Here is a 19,194-nt window from a genome sequence, read left to right as displayed (position 1 = left end):
TGGTGATTACCAGAGGGAAAGGGAGGTAGAAGAAGGCCAAGGGGTATAAATGGTGATGGACGGAGACTTGACTTTGGGTGGTGAACACAGTACAATATACAGGTGATATGTTGTAGAACTGTACATTTGAAACAATTTTATTAACCAATGTCACCCCAATAAATTCATAATAAATAAATAAATATCAGCTCCATTGACAGCAGGGACTTTTTAAATATACGTTTATATGTTTTATATATGTTTTTATGTATGTTTTAAACTGTGTTTTTATTGACTTTAGAGAGAGAGGAAGGGAGAGGGAGAGAGAAACATTGATATAAGGGAGAAACATAAATCAGCTGCCTCCCATACACACCCCGACCAGGTGGCCAGGGCACTGCTCTATTTCCAGCTGAATCATCAAGCATAAGAGTCATAAATTTAACCTGACATCATAGGAAAACAGGAAGACGATTTCAAACAATAAGAGAAAATTTATGATAGGTGAGGAGAGTAACATAGTGCAAATAGGTCTTCTTCAGGTATGGTGGTGCCTGGGAGATCGCATAAGAGTCATAAATTTAACCTGACATCATTAGAAAAATGTGGAGGGGATTAAAATTTTTAGCACTGAAGAGATGACAACTGTTGGCACATTCAAAAGGATGGCTGAAATCTTTTTTTTTAAAATATATTTTATTGATTTTTTACGGAGAGGAATAGAGTGTTAGAAACATCGATCAGCTGCCTCCTGCACACCCCCTACTGGGGATGTGCCCACAACCAAGGTACATGCCCCTGACCGGAATCGAACCCGGGACCCTTCAGTCCGCAGGCCGACGCTCTATCCACTGAGCCAAACTGGTTTTGGCGGATGGCTGAAATCTTAATAAAAGTAACTATTTACAAGAGTGTGGGCACAGTCAAGGAAACAACACTGTTTGGAGAACCATCTGGGGCCAGCAACAGGGAGCCTAAAGTAGCAATAGGAGGGAGTAGTTACCAAAAGCCAGAAAAGACATAGAGCTGTGAAAGCCACTGGAGCAAAAATGTGGCCACTGATAACCTGTTTGCTGAATATATTTGGGGACAGGAAACAAATATCTTGATGCCACCTTTCTCCCTCTCCAAATCTCCTGCCATTTGCTCCCAACTATCCAAACCCAAAATGAAGTCAGAGAAAATAGTGCCCAGTTCTTAACACAGAGCAAGGAATAGGAAGGTGGAGAGTGGCTCAGGAAGAGAAAGGATAATCTTCATCACAGAAACCACTTGTAAAGCTCTCTCCAAAAGAAATAATTCTTTGGACCTGGCTGGGTGACTCGTTGGAGCATCATCCCATGAAACCAAAGGCGGCCGGTTCAATCCCGGTCAGGGCACAAACCTAGGTCTGGGTTCAGTCCCCAGGTGGGGCATGTACTGAAGGCAACTGACCAATATTTCTCTCTCACATCCATATTTCTCTCTCTCAAAATCAATAAACATATTCTTGGATGAGGATTTAAAGAAACAATGCTTCAATGTGCTTACCAGCATCATCAACTATGTCCAAACTTTCCTTCTAAATCTCTTCCCATTCTCCATGGCATCACCATCCTTCTATTCACACAATAATTGATTCAACTCCTTTATTCCCCACATATCCAATCATTTGGCAATTATACTTTCACAACTTCCCTCAAATTCCCTTTCAGTCTATTTCCAGTTCTGCCTGTTTGTACATGCTTTCATTTTCTTACCTGGTTAATATCAGTTGTTAGTTAACTTAGCCGCCTTGCCACTAAAACATTCAAATGACACCTATTTTACTCAATGCTACTGGATTAATCTTTCCAAATTAGTTTCACTACCACTATTGCTCAAAAACCTTTAGTGACACCTGGCTGGTATGGCTCAGTGGTTGAGCGTTGACCTATGAACCAAGAGGTTATGGTTCAATTCCCAGTCAGTGCACATGCTCGGATTGTGGGCTTGTTCTCCTGGGGCAGGGGCAGGGGCAGGGACAGGGGCAGAGGCAGGGGCGGGGGGTGGGGGGGTGGGGGGGAGACGGTGCAGGAAGCAGCCTATCAGTGATTCCCTCTCATCGTTGATGTTTCTATCTCTCCCTCTCCCTCTCCCTTCTTCTCCGAAATCAATAAAAATATATTTTAAAAAGAAACTTGAAAAAACCTTTAGTGACTTCCATTGCCTGCCAGATAAAATCCACATTCCTTAGCATACTACTCAAAGACCTAAGTATGCAGTTCCAGCTTTTCCCAATTTATTTCCCACAACTATCCTTTATCTTTAGTACAGATTAGCCACTTGTATTTGGAAGCAAATGAAGGTTAGTGAAAAGTACAACCATTGAAATTGGTCAGACTTGGATTCAACTCCCAGCTCAATCACTTCACCAGCTGGTGGCCTTGGGAAAGTTACCTCCCCTTTCTGAGATAAGCTTCAGGTACCTAATCTATGAAAAAGGAGGATTATTGAATGGAACCAATGAGAACATTTGTAAATGTACTTAGTAGTGTTTAGCACACAGGAGGCATACTTCTCTGTATATGTTCCATGTCTCTGCCTTTTTGTCCATCTACTTGAAATTACCTCTTCCCCACCCCCCTTTTTGTGGCCAATTTTTTTAGATCAAATGCTCTATCTATCCACAGTACTTCTCTTAATCTTTCTTACTACCTGGAAGTCACCTGTCCTCAACCTTCACATTATTTTTATCTTCCTTATAGTAGCAAGTACTTAAACACAGATAGCTAAAATGGTTGATATCTCCACTAAAGTTGAAGCAGCAGAGGTATGGGGGTCCCCACATCCAAGCTAACCCAGCAAGTCTTCAAGGGTAAAGCCTAGATTAAAAACCAAATCTCAGTTACTAAGACTGCTATATGAACTACATATGCTTATATCACTACTCTTTTCAAGTGTTATTCAAACACTACGTGATTGGGATGAAGACGAGGTGTGCTAGTCAATCACACCACTTACCAGAGGTTCTAATATTAGCAATACTATGCATCAGAGACAAAAGTAAGCCCTTTTACTTTATATGCATTTTCACTGAATCTGTTCAACCCTGTGACACAGACATTACTAGTAGTCTCTCCTTTTTAAAGACAAGAAAACTGAGATTCAGGCCAATTTGTTCAAGATCATAGAGCTAGAAAGTGACAGGGTCAGGAATGGAACCTGGTCCTTTTATTGTTTTTTTTTTAATCCTCAACCAATAACACATTCATTGATTTTAAAGAGGAAGCGAGAGAGAAACAGTGATGTGAAAAACACAAATCTGTAGCTTCCCATATGTGCCCCAACCAGGGATCAAACCCACAACCTAAGTATGTGCCCTGACTGGGAACCAAACCCATAACCTTTCCCTATATGGGACAACGCTCCAATTGAGCCACACCGGTCAAGGTGGAACCTGGTCTATTGATGCTAAAATGTATGTCCTTAAGGATTATAAAATATTAAATCAGATGCCTACTCTGAGGCAAATTACTTTACAATATATGCATCAAAGAAAAAAAATGCATCGTTCATGTTATCCGAACAAGTAACCAATGAAGGAGTGAAGCCTTAATTTTAATCAGAAAACATACACTAAATGACAAGGCTAACTCTAATTTGTTTGCATGATGTGACAACATGAGATGGTGCCATAACGCTGAAAAGGAACGGATACATAATTTCAAAAGAAATAGAATTCCAACCAGAATGCAAGTTATTTTAAGACAGGAACCCACTGCTATGTATCTCTGGATCCCAGATGTGTTTTGCACAAAGAAGGTAATCAATACCTGATGATACAGATGGTAACCACTGGGAAATAGGCATAGTATTTAAATGGTACAAGTTCATATCAGAGAATTTTAGAGCAGGATATGGACACAAACCTATTTCAGGTAATTTTTTTTAAGCAAACAATATAAAGTGGTAGAAAAATCAATGGAGCCAAAGAAAATCTGGTTGAGTAGAAAAGAAAGCACACAACTATGAATAGAATGCCTGGCAAGGTATCTCCTTAAATCCTTTCCCTCTCTGAATATTCAAATCTTCCAGCTCCAAATGCAAGTAAAAAAGTAGGTGGAAACAGTACATGACTCAATTGCCCTTTCTAGCCTTCCAACTTTGGGATTCCTATTTATTTATTTATTTATTTATTTATTTATTTATTTATTTATTATTTATGGGGGGGGGTCCTTTTTAAAAGCAGCTTTCAAGTATCTCCTTTTTAAGATAAATGTTTTATCTGCAACATTTATATTATCATTTAGGGAGAATTCAAAGTTCATCCAAAGCCAGCTCCAATGCCAAAGACTAATTTTCCCAAACCAGTTGTGTGCTTCTCTTTGAAATGAGCAATAAATTCTATTTCCCAAGTAAGACACTTCCACACATATTTAGTAAAAAGCTAAATTTAAGCATCAAGAACATTCATATGTGCTAAATTCAAATTCAACTTGAGGCTAATAATTCATGTCCACTAATTTTTCAAACTAACTCCACCTCCCCCAAAATTATACAACTGTTAACTTTATTATTTTTTAAATCCTCACTCAAGGAAATTTTTCCATTGATTTCTTAGAGAATAGAAGAGAGAGGGAAAGACAGAAATACTGGTGTGAGAGAAACACATCGATGGGTTGCCTCCTGCACACGCCCTGACCAGGGCCTGGGCCAGGGAGGATCCTGCAACTGAGGTACATGACCTGGACCAGAATCAAACCAGGGACCCTTCAGTCCTTAGGGTGACTCCATCCACTGAGCCAAACCGGCTAGGGCTGTAAACTTTATTTTTATTTTATTTTTTTTTTAATATATTTTATTGATTTTTTACAGAGAGGAAGGGAGAAGTAGAAACATCAAGGAGAGAGAAACATCGATCAGCCGCCTCCTGCACACCCCCCACTGGGGACGTGCCCACAACCAAGGTACATGCCCCTGACCGGAATCGAACCTGGGACCCTTCAGTCCGCAGGCCAACACTCTATCCACTGAGCCAAACCGGTTAGGGCTGTAAACTTTATTTTTAAAGTAAAATTTAGGACACATATAAATCTTTAAATTATAGCAAATGCAGTTACTTTTTCTTCAGAAACTATGTTAATTACTGCAAAACTTATTTTCTAACAAAACTGTATTTTAAGAAAAAATTGTATTTTAAAATCAGCTAATAAGCCAAAATATAGCAAAGACATGAGACAATGCAAGGATGGTGAGCATAATGCTAACAGTGGCCTACTATATACTATATAATTAATATACTAGAGGCCCGGTGCATGAAGTTTGTGCACAGATAGGGTCCCTAGGCCTGGCCAGCCTTCCTTCCCTGGCTGCTGGCTGGGGCCTTCCTTCATTCCACACTGCCCCCTGGTGGTCAGCACACATCATAGGGAGCAATTGAACTCCTGGTCTCCTGGTCAAACTCCCAAGGGGACACTTCTCATATTAGCCTTTTATATATATAGATAATGATTATCATTTTCCAATTTAAGATCTCAACTGATTAAGTTGTCTCCCTTAAGGTGATTTTGTTAATACTTACCAAAAATCATGAATCATAAAATAATGCAAAATAAAAATGGATGATGTGCTTTTAAAGGTCTGTGTGGTATAACAATTTAAGAAAAAAATCAAGGAGCCCAATACATTAGCCATAAGCTGTGGAATGAATCAATGCCCTTCCATTCAAATTTCAAAGCTAGTCCAAATGTCTCTTCTTTAACATTTTCCTTGACCCACATAGAAAGTCACCACTATGGCTCATGTATCTCTGACTAAAATGGCCACTCTATCACAATTCCTTACATTCCACCAAACTAAATTGTGGGTACCTTGTGAGCAAGGGCTGTTCCTTACTTATTATTTAGCTAAGTCATGCTCAATAAATTTTCATTGAAATCAGAATTAGTCTAAGGGTTCCTCTTAAAGGCTGTTACTGAATAATAACCAAATATGATGAAAAGAATAACATTATCAAATTAGAATTCAAGTGATTATAGTCTTCATTCACATCATAGGAAATTGAAGTCCAAATAACTTAATTTACCAAGGTTAAATAGTAATATCTTAATTCACATTTCAATTGGATTATTGCCCAACTAGGATCCTTTCCCAGGATACCCTTTCCATTCTGTTATTTTCTCCTCTTTAGCTTCTTGAGAAAGTATTTAGTAAATCATTTAAAATTCAACTAAAGACAATTTCTATAGTAAAAATCCTCCATTAACACACAACTGAAATATGATGCTGCAAGTTTTAAGTAGGACAAACCAGAGAAAAGCAATAAATGGCATATTTATTGCTACAAAATAATCCTAAAACTCAATGTATATAGCACCTTCAGAATATAGTAAAGGGCGCTTAGGCTTTTTGTTTGGTTGGTTGGTGTTTTAGTTGTTTTTGTTAATCCTCACCAGAGGATTTTTCCAGTGATTTTTAGGGCAAGTGGAAGAGAGAGGGAAAGACAGAGAGAAACATCAGTGTGAGAGAAACACATCTACTGGTTGCCTCCTACAGGAGCCCTGACCAGGGCCCGGTCCAGGGAGGAGCCTGCAACCAAGGTACGTGCCCTTGACAGGATCAAACCCTGGACCCTTTGGTCCGCAGGCTGACCAAACTGGCTAGGGCAGCCTTGTTTTTAATAGATGAATTACTTATTTTTTAATCAAGTCTTTCTCATAAGAAACTAAAACAAAAATCAGAAGAAAAAGGACAAAGCAAAATTGGGATTTTAACTGTAAAATATCCAGCAAATCCTTGCAGGGCCCCAGCAGATTTCTTAAGAGGACTAGCTGGACATCTATATAACCAATGTCTTCAGCCAAGCGCCTGTACTTTTGTTCCCCTTTGACATGTTATAAATGGCAAAACATGACCTGCAGAAGTTGTTTTAAATTATAAGGGCAGAAAAACTGGAAACGTGTTAATAAATTATGGTATTCATGCAAATAAAAACATCTAGAAGTACCCAGAGATAACCTAATATAGGTTATAGGGTACTGGGAGAAAACAAGCAAGTTTTTGTTTTTTACCTTACAATGTGCCTTTTAAATGCAAGCAAAAAGATGCCCATTTCTTGTTCTCAATAGCTACATGACCTTACACAAATTATTTCAATTAGGTAAGCCTGTAGCTACTATGCAACATACAGACATTAGGATCTCATCATAGAATTATTCTGAGAACTAAGATAAATGAAGTGATGCATGCAAAGTGCTTAGTAGTGCAAAGCATATAGCCAACACAGTAAACAATGCTATCTAAGTTTTATGTGTAGACATCACATGGAAAAACTGGGAAATATCTCTGCAGTAAGACTATTGGAGAATACAAAAAGGGAAGACAAAAGTCATGAAATGTATTATCATATATAATCTAGCTTTGACAATTTTCAGTAAAATGTTTTAACTGAATTTACCCTAAAGCTTTAAAAAAGCCACCAATGAGTATGTACCTTTTTCTATGTCTATACTGAGAACTAAAAAATACTCCAGACAACTGCTGCATTATCTAGCACATTTAACTCTGAGGTAGTTATTTCATCAACCAAGTATATATTTGATGATAATCACTGCATTATTAACAGCAATGGAAGAAAACTCATATTCATCAATAATGTTCTAAATTGTGGTATAGCTATATTATGCAACAGTATACAGACATATATGGGAGAATACACATAAACTGGACTATATAAACTTAACTAACCTAAGTGCACACAAAAATATCTAGCTAGCCTGGCCAGGTGGCTGGTTACGGGTTCAATTCCTAGTCAGAACACATACCTAAGTTATGGGTTCAAAGGGTATGTATGGGGACAACTGATCGATGTTTTTCTCCCTTCCTCTCTAAAAAATAAAAACACATCCTTAGGTGAGGATTAAAAAAAAAGATCTTGCTGAATATATATATCTTATTAACAAAAATTATCCTTGAGAAGTAGGTTTGCTCACATAGGTAGGATTTTTATTCACTTCTTTAGTTTGGTTTATAAGCAGTTAATTCTAAGTTATTTCAAAGGATAATTGAAAATTATCAGAGCCCCAAGATTCAGTAAGATTTTCGAATTTCCTATTTCCTTGTAATACTAGTATTTTCTGTGATTTAAAGTATAATCCAAATGTTATGCAACACTTTTATGGCATATAGCAGAAAGTATGTTTCTTAGCTTTATTATTTCAAGGGACTTTTTAATTGGAAAAAATGTACAATTTTTTGTATATACACTTTTAATAAAAAGTATGAGACAAAGGCACATTAAATTAACCTTTAGTAAAACACTAGGAAAAAGCAAAAAAAAGCATTGTCCTCCCTTGTTTTAGAGGTGATCTTTGTTGCTGTTTCAGAAGAAAACAAAATAGGGCATTTGAAACGGAAATAGAAGCAATTTTTCCCAGTGACCAAAATCTTCACTGACTCAGAAAATTGGTTAAAATGAAAGAGACTTACCCTAAGTACAAATGTTGCTTTTTTGGGTAATATGCATAATGTCTAGATGCAGTTCTGTTCAAATCAATCCAACATCCAAACACCCATTTTCAATCAGCAAAAACACAGGCATTTTTAAATGCAAATTCTTAAATTTCAGAAAATTTAGCAGTTAAAAAGTAAATAAGGCTACAAATCAAGTAACTAACACTGTCACTTCTGGTCTTGAGAGAAATAATCATAAATACCAAATTCTCAAGTATCCTCAATCTTTTAACCTTGCTTAAAAACAAATGTATGGTGAATTTAAATATGAAATCTTGTTCCAAATCACTAATTTATAGGAAACAATCCATTATCATTCTAATTTGATAGTTACCACTATGAATAATTACCACTTGCAAGCTTAAAATTTGAAATTACTACCAATTTTTAAAAACCTTTTAAACCACTTTTAACTAATGATTACCACTGAATTTATACTAAAAATACTATATATGCAAAAGTTTTTCACAATAGGGAAACAAATTGTATTCATAAATGAAAGAAATCAAAACATACAACTGGTTGGCCCCTCTCCCAATAAAAGTCCCACATGCCAAAAATGCTTGCATAAAAATTGACAAAAGGAATTCTGAAAAGAGTAAATACCAGTCCAAATTACAGAAATTTGTAAAGGTACACACATGACAATATAGCTAAGTATTAATATACCTTAAACAGAACACTAAGTCGCTTTTCTAGCAAATAGAAGTTACTGTTACATAATTCAATTTTAGAAGTCACTACATTGGAATTCAAAATGACAACAATCTTATCACTTTGAAAACCTTCCAAAAGATGGTCTATTCCCAGAAAAAAATAGATCTTCCACTAAAACTGAGTAAAGATGAACAGTGACAATTATAACAAAAAAATTTAAGCATATCATTCTCTGTACCCTACAGAACCCCAAAACACTGGACCAAATTACTAAATAAAGCCCACATGTAGGGTTTCACTAAAAGTGAAAAATAAAAAAAAAAATTAAACTGTAGAACCATTTGAGAGCAAAATACCTTGTGTTTACTCTATGTGCAAAAACATCTATCCCATTTGCCATAGAAGTACACTTATTTATACCAAGCATCAGCTACCCTTTGTTAAAGTGACAACTGAGCAGCCATAACCTAGCTTAGCAATCTTGACCTTTCTTCCCCTTCAAAGTAGAGCCCTGATAATTAATGGGCGGGGGGGGGGGGGGGGGGGGGGGGGGGGGGGGGATTTGGCAAGCATCTTAAAAAATATATAGTGACAAGAACTAAAAGAGAAAAGGGGTCAAATGTTAAAATATCCTTTTAAGTCCAATAATCTCCTTCTGAAAGCTTCTTAGCACGGCTTTCCGCAGCAAAATTGAAGCCGAATATTTTATAACATTAAATGTACTAGATTAACAGGTATTCTGAACCCACCCACCAGGTTATACATACTCTCACTCAATCGTGTAAAGAATTCTTTATTTGTTATATCCATAAACGTTGCTATTCTATATTTCTATCCAGGAAGATAATTTTCTCCTATATCGTTGTTTTGTTTTTTATAAACAACAACTTGAAATCTATTGCATGAAAGGGCTACAAATATACATTTGTTAACCAAGCAGATTACAGATATTTTGCTTTACAACTTGCATCTAAGATACCAGTACAGTAGCTGGTTCATTAGTTGTCATAGCAAATTGGGGCCATTGCCCACGCTATGCATAGCACTTTACATTTTCAAATCTCGTGTAAAAAGGGCAATTGTGATATGGACTCATAACTACATTCCTGTAAAGCCCACCTTAGTTACAAGTAAATGTGTAACCAAGTCTGCACAGATTTTTGATGGCAAAACTTCTAAATCTGATGCAATTGTCCTAAACTCAAGTTTTTAAACCAATTGTTTTGCCCATATAATGCCATCCTGCCAGTAGATGGCGCTACAAACACTGGGAGAAGGATTTCCATGAGGCCAGCAGCTACAGGAAAAAAACGTTTAAACCTGCTCCGAAAATACAAAAATGCATTTTTAGAGGGTAAAATATAACCCTTATTGTAACCATTCATTACAGACAAGCCAATAAGAGGGATGAAACTAGGCCATCTGAAAATTTTTAAACAGTTTATATGAATGAAAACACATGCTTAACACAAAATATTTTAGAACTGCACAGTACATACTTTGAAGTAAATTCCCATAGAAAGAAGTAACCAATCATGTCAAGATGATATGCAAATCCTTTAAGTACAAGAGATGGATGCACAGAAATTTTAAAGATTTTAAAAGCCGCATCCACCATTTCAAAAGTTTTGCCTGTAAAGGGATAAAATTCAACACGTCACTAGCAGGGCAACAGAAAAAAATAAAAACCACAGGACCTTTTAAAAGTTTGTCTAAGCACACATCAAAATTTAGAATTAACACGAAAAATTTTCAACTAATATCCCTTAAAACGGTACGGAATGGATCCTAGAAAAAAAAAATGTTAGACATGTACGGTCAAACACAATGATTTATTAAAAATAAAACGTAAAAATGATTTTTGTACATATGCTTCCAAATTTCAGGCATGGGATCCAAGTAGATTTCATAGAAAACGCTGTAGCCAGGTATCAAGTCCTTACAACAAAGTAAACTAACCCCCCACCCCAACCCCCACCCAGGTGTTGCTACAGAATCAGCAAGTTCACTCCCTCCCCCCCAAAAAAACACAAATTAAAACAAGACATTTTGCTAGTATAAAAACGACCAAGGTCCAAGTAATAATAAAAAAATAGAGTCCATCAATAACTAACACAAAAATGTGTATGTGGGGCAGAGTCCATCTTCAAAGGGAGAGACGAGAGGTGGCAGGCAAATAGGGCAATACCCCTAAGGGTAAGCAGCCTTAGAAGCGGCTCCCCCAAGGGCAAAATGGGGAAGGCGGTAGGAGGGAAAGGAACTCAGGAGTTGACCCTAGGGTTGTTGAAAACAGCTACCCCTAAAGTCAATCCCAGACATTAAAATTTTTTTCAGAAGGAACTGCCTCCATAACCACCCCCACCGCCATAGCCACCTCTGTAAGGTCCACTGTTACTGCGACCGCCCCAGCTGCTGCCTCCTCCACCGCCGCCGCCGCCACTCTTCATGGGCCCATAGGAGGACTGATGCTGGCTGTAGCTGCCGAAGCCACCGAAGCCGTTACCGTAGTCGCTTCCACCGTAGGACGAACCGCCTCCGCCGCCTCCGTAGGCATTGTAGCCGCCGCCGCCGCCGCCGTAACCACCGTAGCTGTTGTAACCGCCGCCGCCGCCCTTAGACAGGCCGTTCTGGTCACGACCACCGCCGCGACCCCGGCCGCCCCGGCCGCCTCGGCCCGACCGGGACCCGCCTCCACCTCCACCGGAGTGGATATCCTCCTTGGGGACGGCCTTTTTCACCTCCACGCGATGGCCCTGGATCGGATGGAACTTGACCACTGCGGCCTTGTCTGCCGCGTCGTGATTCTGGAAATACACGAAGCCGAAGCCACGCTTTTTGCCAGACTGCTTGTCGGCAATAATCTCGGCTTTTTCCACGGTGCCAAACTGCGAGAAGTGCTCGATCAGGTCGCCCTCGGCCACGTCTCCTTTAAGGCCACCGACAAAGAGCTTCTTAACCTTGGCGTGGGCACCGGGCCGCGCCGAATCCTCCCGGGACACCGCCCGCTTCAGCTCCACCGTGTTGCCGTCTACGGCATGAGGAGAAGCGGCCATGGCGGCATCGGCCTCCTCCACATTGGAGTAGGTCACGAAGCCGAAGCAACGGGAGCGCTTGGTCTGGGGGTTCACTACCACCACGCAGTCTGTCAGGGTCCCAAAGGCCTCAAAGTGGCCGCGCAGGCCCGACTCACTCGTCTGCACATTGAGGCCGCCGATGAACAGCTTACACAACTGGGAATTCTCCATCTCCAAGGCCCGGGCCTTCCCCCCGCCCTGCGAGCTCCGAGGTTTCGCCGTCGCCGTTATCGTTGGCTAAGGCCTCTTCACAGACCGGGCCCAGCCGTTGCTGGAGCCGCCACCGCCGATCACCGACGGGGAAGGGAAGGAGGGAAGGGGAGGGAAGGAGGAAAAAAGGAAGGGGGAGGGAAGGGGAGAGATGCCGGCTAGAGGGCGAGCCGAGGAGACTGGAAGACAACCAAGGCCGCAGCTACCGCCACCTCCGATCCCCTATCAGGGCACCACACAAAGAGGCCGCTGAACGCGCGCGCACCCTCCCCGAGACGTGCGTCACCGCCGACGTACGGCAGCCCAGGGCTACCCGCCAATCCCCGCCTTGTTCTCCTTAGTCCCGCCTACCGCGCCGCAGCGCCGCTCTTGATCACAGACTCCCCGCCCTCCGCGGTCTAATCAAGCTCACGGCCTGCTCCGTTCCTGCGGTGCCTCTACCGTCCCGCTTTTACTTCCGAGCTCTCCAGCGTGCCCTGACGAGAAACTACCCCTGCACTCCCCGCACCTCCGCGATTCATTTGCCCCCAGCACCGCGGCTGTTCCCCGTGATTTTACCCCTCCCCTTGCCGTGTCCCCTCGCCCAACTCCGCAGTGGCGTTCGCGCCAGCCCCTTGAGAGACACGTCAATTCAGCCAATCACCGTAATCCGCTCGCACCCACTTCCGTTTTCTGCAGCCGCTGGACGGGCGCGCTCCCCGGAGCGCGCCGGCCCGACGCCCCCGACGTGCGGAGCCTGCCAGCAACCTCACACCTCCTCCCGCCCTGGGCTTGCAGGGGGTTGGGAGGGGCGATGAGCGGAGGCACTCTAGGGGCTGTTCCCAACGGATGCGGCCTGGGGCGCCACGCGCGGGTTTTTTGAAAAATTGACTGTTGGGACTGGGGGCCTGGATGTATTCGCGCTACACCTGGCGCCCTTGCCCCTCCCGTCCGCACAAAGATGGAAGGTAGAGGCCTGGTCGGGGAAGGCGGTTATTGGCCGTTTACAGTGGGCCCGACGCGCACTTAAACTAAACATTGGCACGTGGCCCTGCGCGGAAGCGAGCCCGAGGCGCTGTGATGGAGAGCAATGTGCCAAAAGGGCTTCAGACTGTACAGCCGAGGCCACCCTTTGGCCATCCGTGAAGCCCTCCTGCGACGCCCTTCTCTGCCTCCCTTCGCGCACTCTCACAGCAGACGTTTTCATTTTATTTAAGTGAAGACATTTTACATGTTTAGTTTACGTTATATATACGTTGCTTTCTTCCTTTCTAAAACGTTACCTTCTTAAAGGTGTTTAATACCAGACTGGAAACTGAGGGAGTTAAAGACATGAACATTATATACAAATATCACACACCCCTGATACTTGCCTTACAGACCCTCACTAAGGTGGGAATGCAAGAAAATTACAATGGCTTCTATTTATTGAACCTTTGTGTGCCAAACAAGATACATTGAGTGGGACATAAGATGAGGCATTATGTGACCAAGAGCCCCCAAAACCATGTGGTAAATACTGAAGAAGAGGAATGATTTGTGAAAGAGGTGGAAGTTGCATTGAATTTCAGAGTCAAGGACTTAAGATTTCTATAGGGAGTTTATCTGAGCAAATGCCGGAGGAGACAAAGCTACATAAGTTTCAAGGGGACCAGTTTGGAGCAGGTTTTGATACGAGAGAGGGCCCTTGATATTACGAATGTCTGGAATTTTATATTGAGTTTAAATATTATTCCAAGTGTATACAGAAAGGCTATCTAGCACTGGCTGGTTTGGCGCAGTGGACAGAGCATCAGCCTGCGGACTGAACTGTCCCAGGTTTGATTCCCGTACATGCCTGGGTTGCGGGCTCTATCCCCAGTGTGGGCCATGCAGGAGGCAGCCAATCAATGATTCTCTCTCATCATTGATGTTTCTATCTCTCTCTCCCTCCCCCTTCCTCTCTAAAATCAATAAAATATATTTTTTTTTTAAAAAAAGAAAGGCTATCTACATTTGGAATAATAAAGTTTGGGGACAAAGAGCCCAGTGCCTGCCTGGCACATAAGGGCTCAGTTTATCTAACAAATACTATACCAGGTGTTGAGAATATTGCAGTAAACAATAGACAAAAATCTCTGCCATCAAGGAGTTTATGTTCTAGCAGGAAGAGCCAGACAATAAAGAATGGTATATAGCATGTTAGAAAATTATAAAGTGTCACTAGAAAAGAAAAGAGAGAAGAACAATAGGAAACTATTACCTTGTTAAAAAAAAAAAAAGTCAGATATATGTCAGGATTGCTAAATGATTAATGATAAAGAATGAGGGAAATAAAAGCATTCCAGTGATTGGAATCTGGAAGCCTAAAATACAGCAATGGTAGAACTAGAAAATCTAAGACAATAAACTATTTTGGAGGGAGTGGGGAAGATGATGAACATAGTTGTAAATGTTTAATGGGATACATACTCATGGTGCAATATTTTCTGGGATGCCCAAGACTATTGCTCAGATGAGAGAATACATTTTAGAATCATCCAAAAAATGTTAAAATAGTACAAGATGAATTCTGAAGAAAAGAAAATAAGGCCATAACTTATTTTTTCATGTAAACTGTAAATTCTAAAGTAACAGCGTCGGCCTGCTGACCTGAAGAGTCCCAGGTTTGATTCCGGTCAAGGGCACATGCCTGGATTGCTGTCTCAATCCCCAGTAGGGGGCATGCAGGAGGCAGCCGATCAATGATTCACGTCATTGATGTCTATCTCTCCCTCTCCCTTCCTCTGAAATCAATAAAAAAATACATAACAAATAAATAAAAATAAAGTAACAGTTTTCTCCTACATTGTTTAAAAATAATCCTCCACGTCACCTAATTGGGGATCCATTATGGGTTAATTTATCTTGAGTAGGAAAGCTTCACAGAGGTGTATGTCTGGTATAAGCCTTACATATAGAAGAGATATTCAGGAAGCCAGGATAAATATAAGATATTTGAATGTTAGATTCTTTTCAGAGATTAGATTGGTAAAGGTAGGGACACTTAAATGATGTAATCAGTTTTCTTCCCCTCAGATCACTCAGGGAGACAAACTTGTTTTTACCTACTTTACCTTTTAAATCATTGCCTGAGTTTGTTTCTTGACTTTACGTTGCTTATAGGTGTGTCAGCCTTCCAACACACACACACACACACACACACACACACACACACACGTAAAAATTAACTGACATTTATACAACCTTTGGTTTTCATCCTTCCTGCAAGATTGATTACAAAAACCTCCTTAAATGTGGTGGTTACAAACTCACAGAACTTCACACTAAAAAGGGTGTATTTTAATGTTCCTAAATTATACTTAGAAAAAGAAAGAGAGAACTGGAGAAAAAAATAATTGAGGGAGAAAAGGAAAACTATGGCCATCAATATTTCCAGAAAGAAACAATTATCTTTTTTTAATCAATGTTTTATAACATCCAAGAATGGGGGTTTTTTTTGGTGTGTTTTTGTTTTTGTTTCTTTTTTTTTGCATTTAGGGCCCTGTTATGGACTGAATTGTGTTTCCCTTACCCCCAAATTCTAATGAATGTAACTGTAATTGAAGATAAAGTATCTGAAGAGACCATTAGGGTATGACCTGAATCTAATAGGACTGGTGTCCTTATAAGAAAAGGGTGAAACTAATACAATATAATATTGAATGTAAACTGCAATTGAAAAAAAGTTTTTAATAAACTCCCATGTAAAAAAAGAAGAAGAAGAAGAAGAAGAAGAGGATAAGACACCAGGGCCACATGTGCACAAGAGGGATGACCATGTGAAGAGACAGCAAGAGGTTTGGCCAGTTGCAGGCCAAGGACAGAGGTCTCAGAAGAATCCAGCCCTGCTGGCACTTTATATCTTGAACTTTGAACCTCCAGAACTGTGAGAAAATTAACTTCTGTTGTTTAAGCCACCAGTCTGTGGTACTTTGTTATGACAGTTATTACATCCACCTAGAAAAGAAGTGCTTTCAGTATCCATATTCAGAGGTATGAGACCTCACTGGATTTCTTTAGGCAAGATTACACCAGATTTTATCTATGAATTTCATAACAGGGTGACAGAATTACATTCCTTAAAGTTACATAAATTAATGTAATACTTTAAACAATAATTTTAAAAAAATAATTACATAAATTAGCTTTTGGTTTTGAATTTTATGGCTTTCATTTGTTTTTTGTTTGTTTGTTTGTTTGTTTGTTTTTAGTGCATTGTTTTTACTTAGTCCAATACGAACTTCAAATTTTTTTTAGTATTTCCTTTAGCAAATCAATGTGAAAATCAAGTTTTTCATCTTGTTTTACTTGTTAAGTCCATTTTCAACTTCTTGTTTCAGCCTATAGTTTAGTTGGGCATGTGAGTAACAATTTACAAAGCTTCTCTTCCTAACTTACAACAGAAAAGAGAAAAAATTTACATTGATTGAGATCAAATTTCCATCAACCTAAAAAAATGGCAACTCAGAATGAGATTTAATTTGTGAAGTGTTCTATTCGCCTATCTGTGAGTGAAGCAACATTCATACTACCATATACATCTTGAGTCCTCAGGAATCTGGTCCTTCCTCATTTCTAAGTACATACTGAACAGAGGAAAGAACAGGTTAGTCTTATTCAGTAAGCTTCAAGAGTAGTATTTAGTTGTAGTTATTCAGTGAATTCAGATTATGTATAAAGCCTTTCTGAGTCACACAGGATCTAAACATTTTAAGTTAAATTATATTTACTATAATTTTAGCACATTAATGAGAAATAAAATTATGCACATCTTTTTCCCAACTAAAAGTAGGAAAAAAATAGAAAAAATAGCCAAGATTTATATGAGCAAGTATAATGATGAGATTATCAGCTATGAAACCGAGAATCACATTGCTTTTTGAGACACCTATTCCATATGATAATCACTGGCTGAAATCACTCAGTATATATAGAAGTGGTTTGGGATTGGCTATATACACACCCTAATTTACCTGAAATCTATTTTATTTTGCTGCCAGAATTCTGTACTATTAAACAATAGTACAAATAACTTTTTTTCCTGAAAAGGTGTAAGTAAATTGCCATATGATGCCCAGTGCCCATACTAAAACTTTAGTCAATAAGTGCTACAAGTAAGGACATAACCACAATACCACCATCACAACCAGAAAATTGATCCATTACTATCAACTAATACACTAGCCCGGTGGTTGGCAAACTCATTAGTCAACAGAGCCAAATATCAACAGTACAACGATTGAAATTTCTTTTGAGAGCCAAATTTTTTAAACTTAAACAACTTCTAACGCAACTTCTTGAAAATAGACTCGCCCAGGCCGTGGTATTTTGTGGAAGAGCCACACTCAAGGGGCCAAAGAGCCGCATGTGGCTCGCGAGCCGCAGTTTGCTGACCACTGCACTAGCCCTATTCAAGTTTGATAATGGCTCCAAGAATGCAAAAGGATCTAGTTCAGGATAACATGTTACATTTAGTTGTCTTGTCTCTTTAGTTTTCTTGAACTATAATAGTATATCAATCTTTCCTTGACTCGGATGAACTTGACTCTTTTGAAGATTATAAAACCAGTTATTTTAATATCTCTCAATCTGTATACTTGATATCTCCTCATTAGATTAAGATTATGTGCTTTTGGCAGGAATGTCACTAAAATGATATTACATCCTATCAGATGACACATGATTTATATTTGTTTCATTACTGTTTTGTCAGGAGGTATTTTGAGATTACATAATACCTCTTTCCTCATCAATCTTTCATCCACTAGTTTTTAGTATTCATTGATGTTTCTTGGCTGAATTAATTATTACTGTTATGTTTTTGAAATAGTAAGTTTCTAAATCAATCATTCCTTCTACCTTTGTTAATTATCTTTCCCCAAATTATTTGTCCATTTTTATATCAATATGGACTCATGGATTTCTACTTTTTTAATGGGTTGTAATTTGCTATTATCATTATTTTGATGCTCTAAGTAGCCCAGATTTGGCCACTGGGAACTCATTCAAGCTGACTTCTCTGTTCTTTTGACATGTCTCTGTAATTCACTGAGCACTTTTTGCTTGCTGGCCTAACAAGATACTTCATGTTCATCTTGGACTTTCCCTGCCCTGGAATCAGCTATTTTTCCAGGGAGTCTTGGTTCCTTTTAGTGAAGAATGGTACTTAGAAACCAAGTTATGGGCACTAGATGTGTACTATTTGTTGCTGCTCCCAGTCAGAGAAAGAGAATATATGTATGTACACATATATACGGTACATTATGTATACATGTACATTATATGTATATACCCTACACATTTACATCTACATTTATTTTTACATGTACCTACCTATCAATCAATCAAACCACTGGTTCACACCACTACCTCCAATTCCAATCCAATACCACAGAATTCACTCTAATTTGTATCCATTTCCATATTTATATCTTTTTTTCTGACAGTCAAAAACCTGGTTGCCATTATTCTAAATATGTTTACTTATTAGCTCAGTCCTACCTGTGTGGAATCAATTTTCTGCCCTGCCCACCACCCTCTCACAAAGATGTCCTCCTTACTCAGACATAATTATAGTGTTGGCCCAACATTGTTGCTGCAGTTCCCTCTCATGTGGATACCTTTCTCATCCTGCTGAGCTTTAATAGCCCAGGCCAGGCCAGTACCACCCTTGTGTAGAGATTCCTTCCCCACTCCAATCAAACTCTGACACCTGGTGCCAGGCCAGCCTGCACTCTCCTTACTCCTCTTAGGCTCCAACATGTATCACTGAACTAGCACTCCACCCCAACTTAGATGACCT

General features: G+C 39.7%; 1 protein-coding gene across 1 annotated transcript; it reads right to left on the bottom strand.

Annotated features, from left to right (window-relative positions):
* Nucleotides 1–9,885: 9,885 nt before the first annotated feature.
* HNRNPA0 (heterogeneous nuclear ribonucleoprotein A0) lies at nucleotides 9,886–12,779 on the bottom strand. The gene has a single exon (XM_080671947.1). It carries the CDS (start codon nucleotides 12,351–12,353, stop codon nucleotides 11,439–11,441), a length of 915 nt encoding a protein of 304 aa, XP_080528073.1. The 5' UTR covers nucleotides 12,354–12,779; the 3' UTR covers nucleotides 9,886–11,438.
* Nucleotides 12,780–19,194: the final 6,415 nt, after the last annotated feature.

The sequence above is a fragment of the Plecotus auritus genome (assembly GCF_963455305.1).
Source record: "Plecotus auritus genome assembly, chromosome: 6".
NCBI classification, from domain to species: domain Eukaryota; kingdom Metazoa; phylum Chordata; class Mammalia; order Chiroptera; family Vespertilionidae; genus Plecotus; species Plecotus auritus.
Note: the sequence above shows the minus strand (reverse complement) of the source record. Positions and strands in the feature narration are given on the sequence as shown.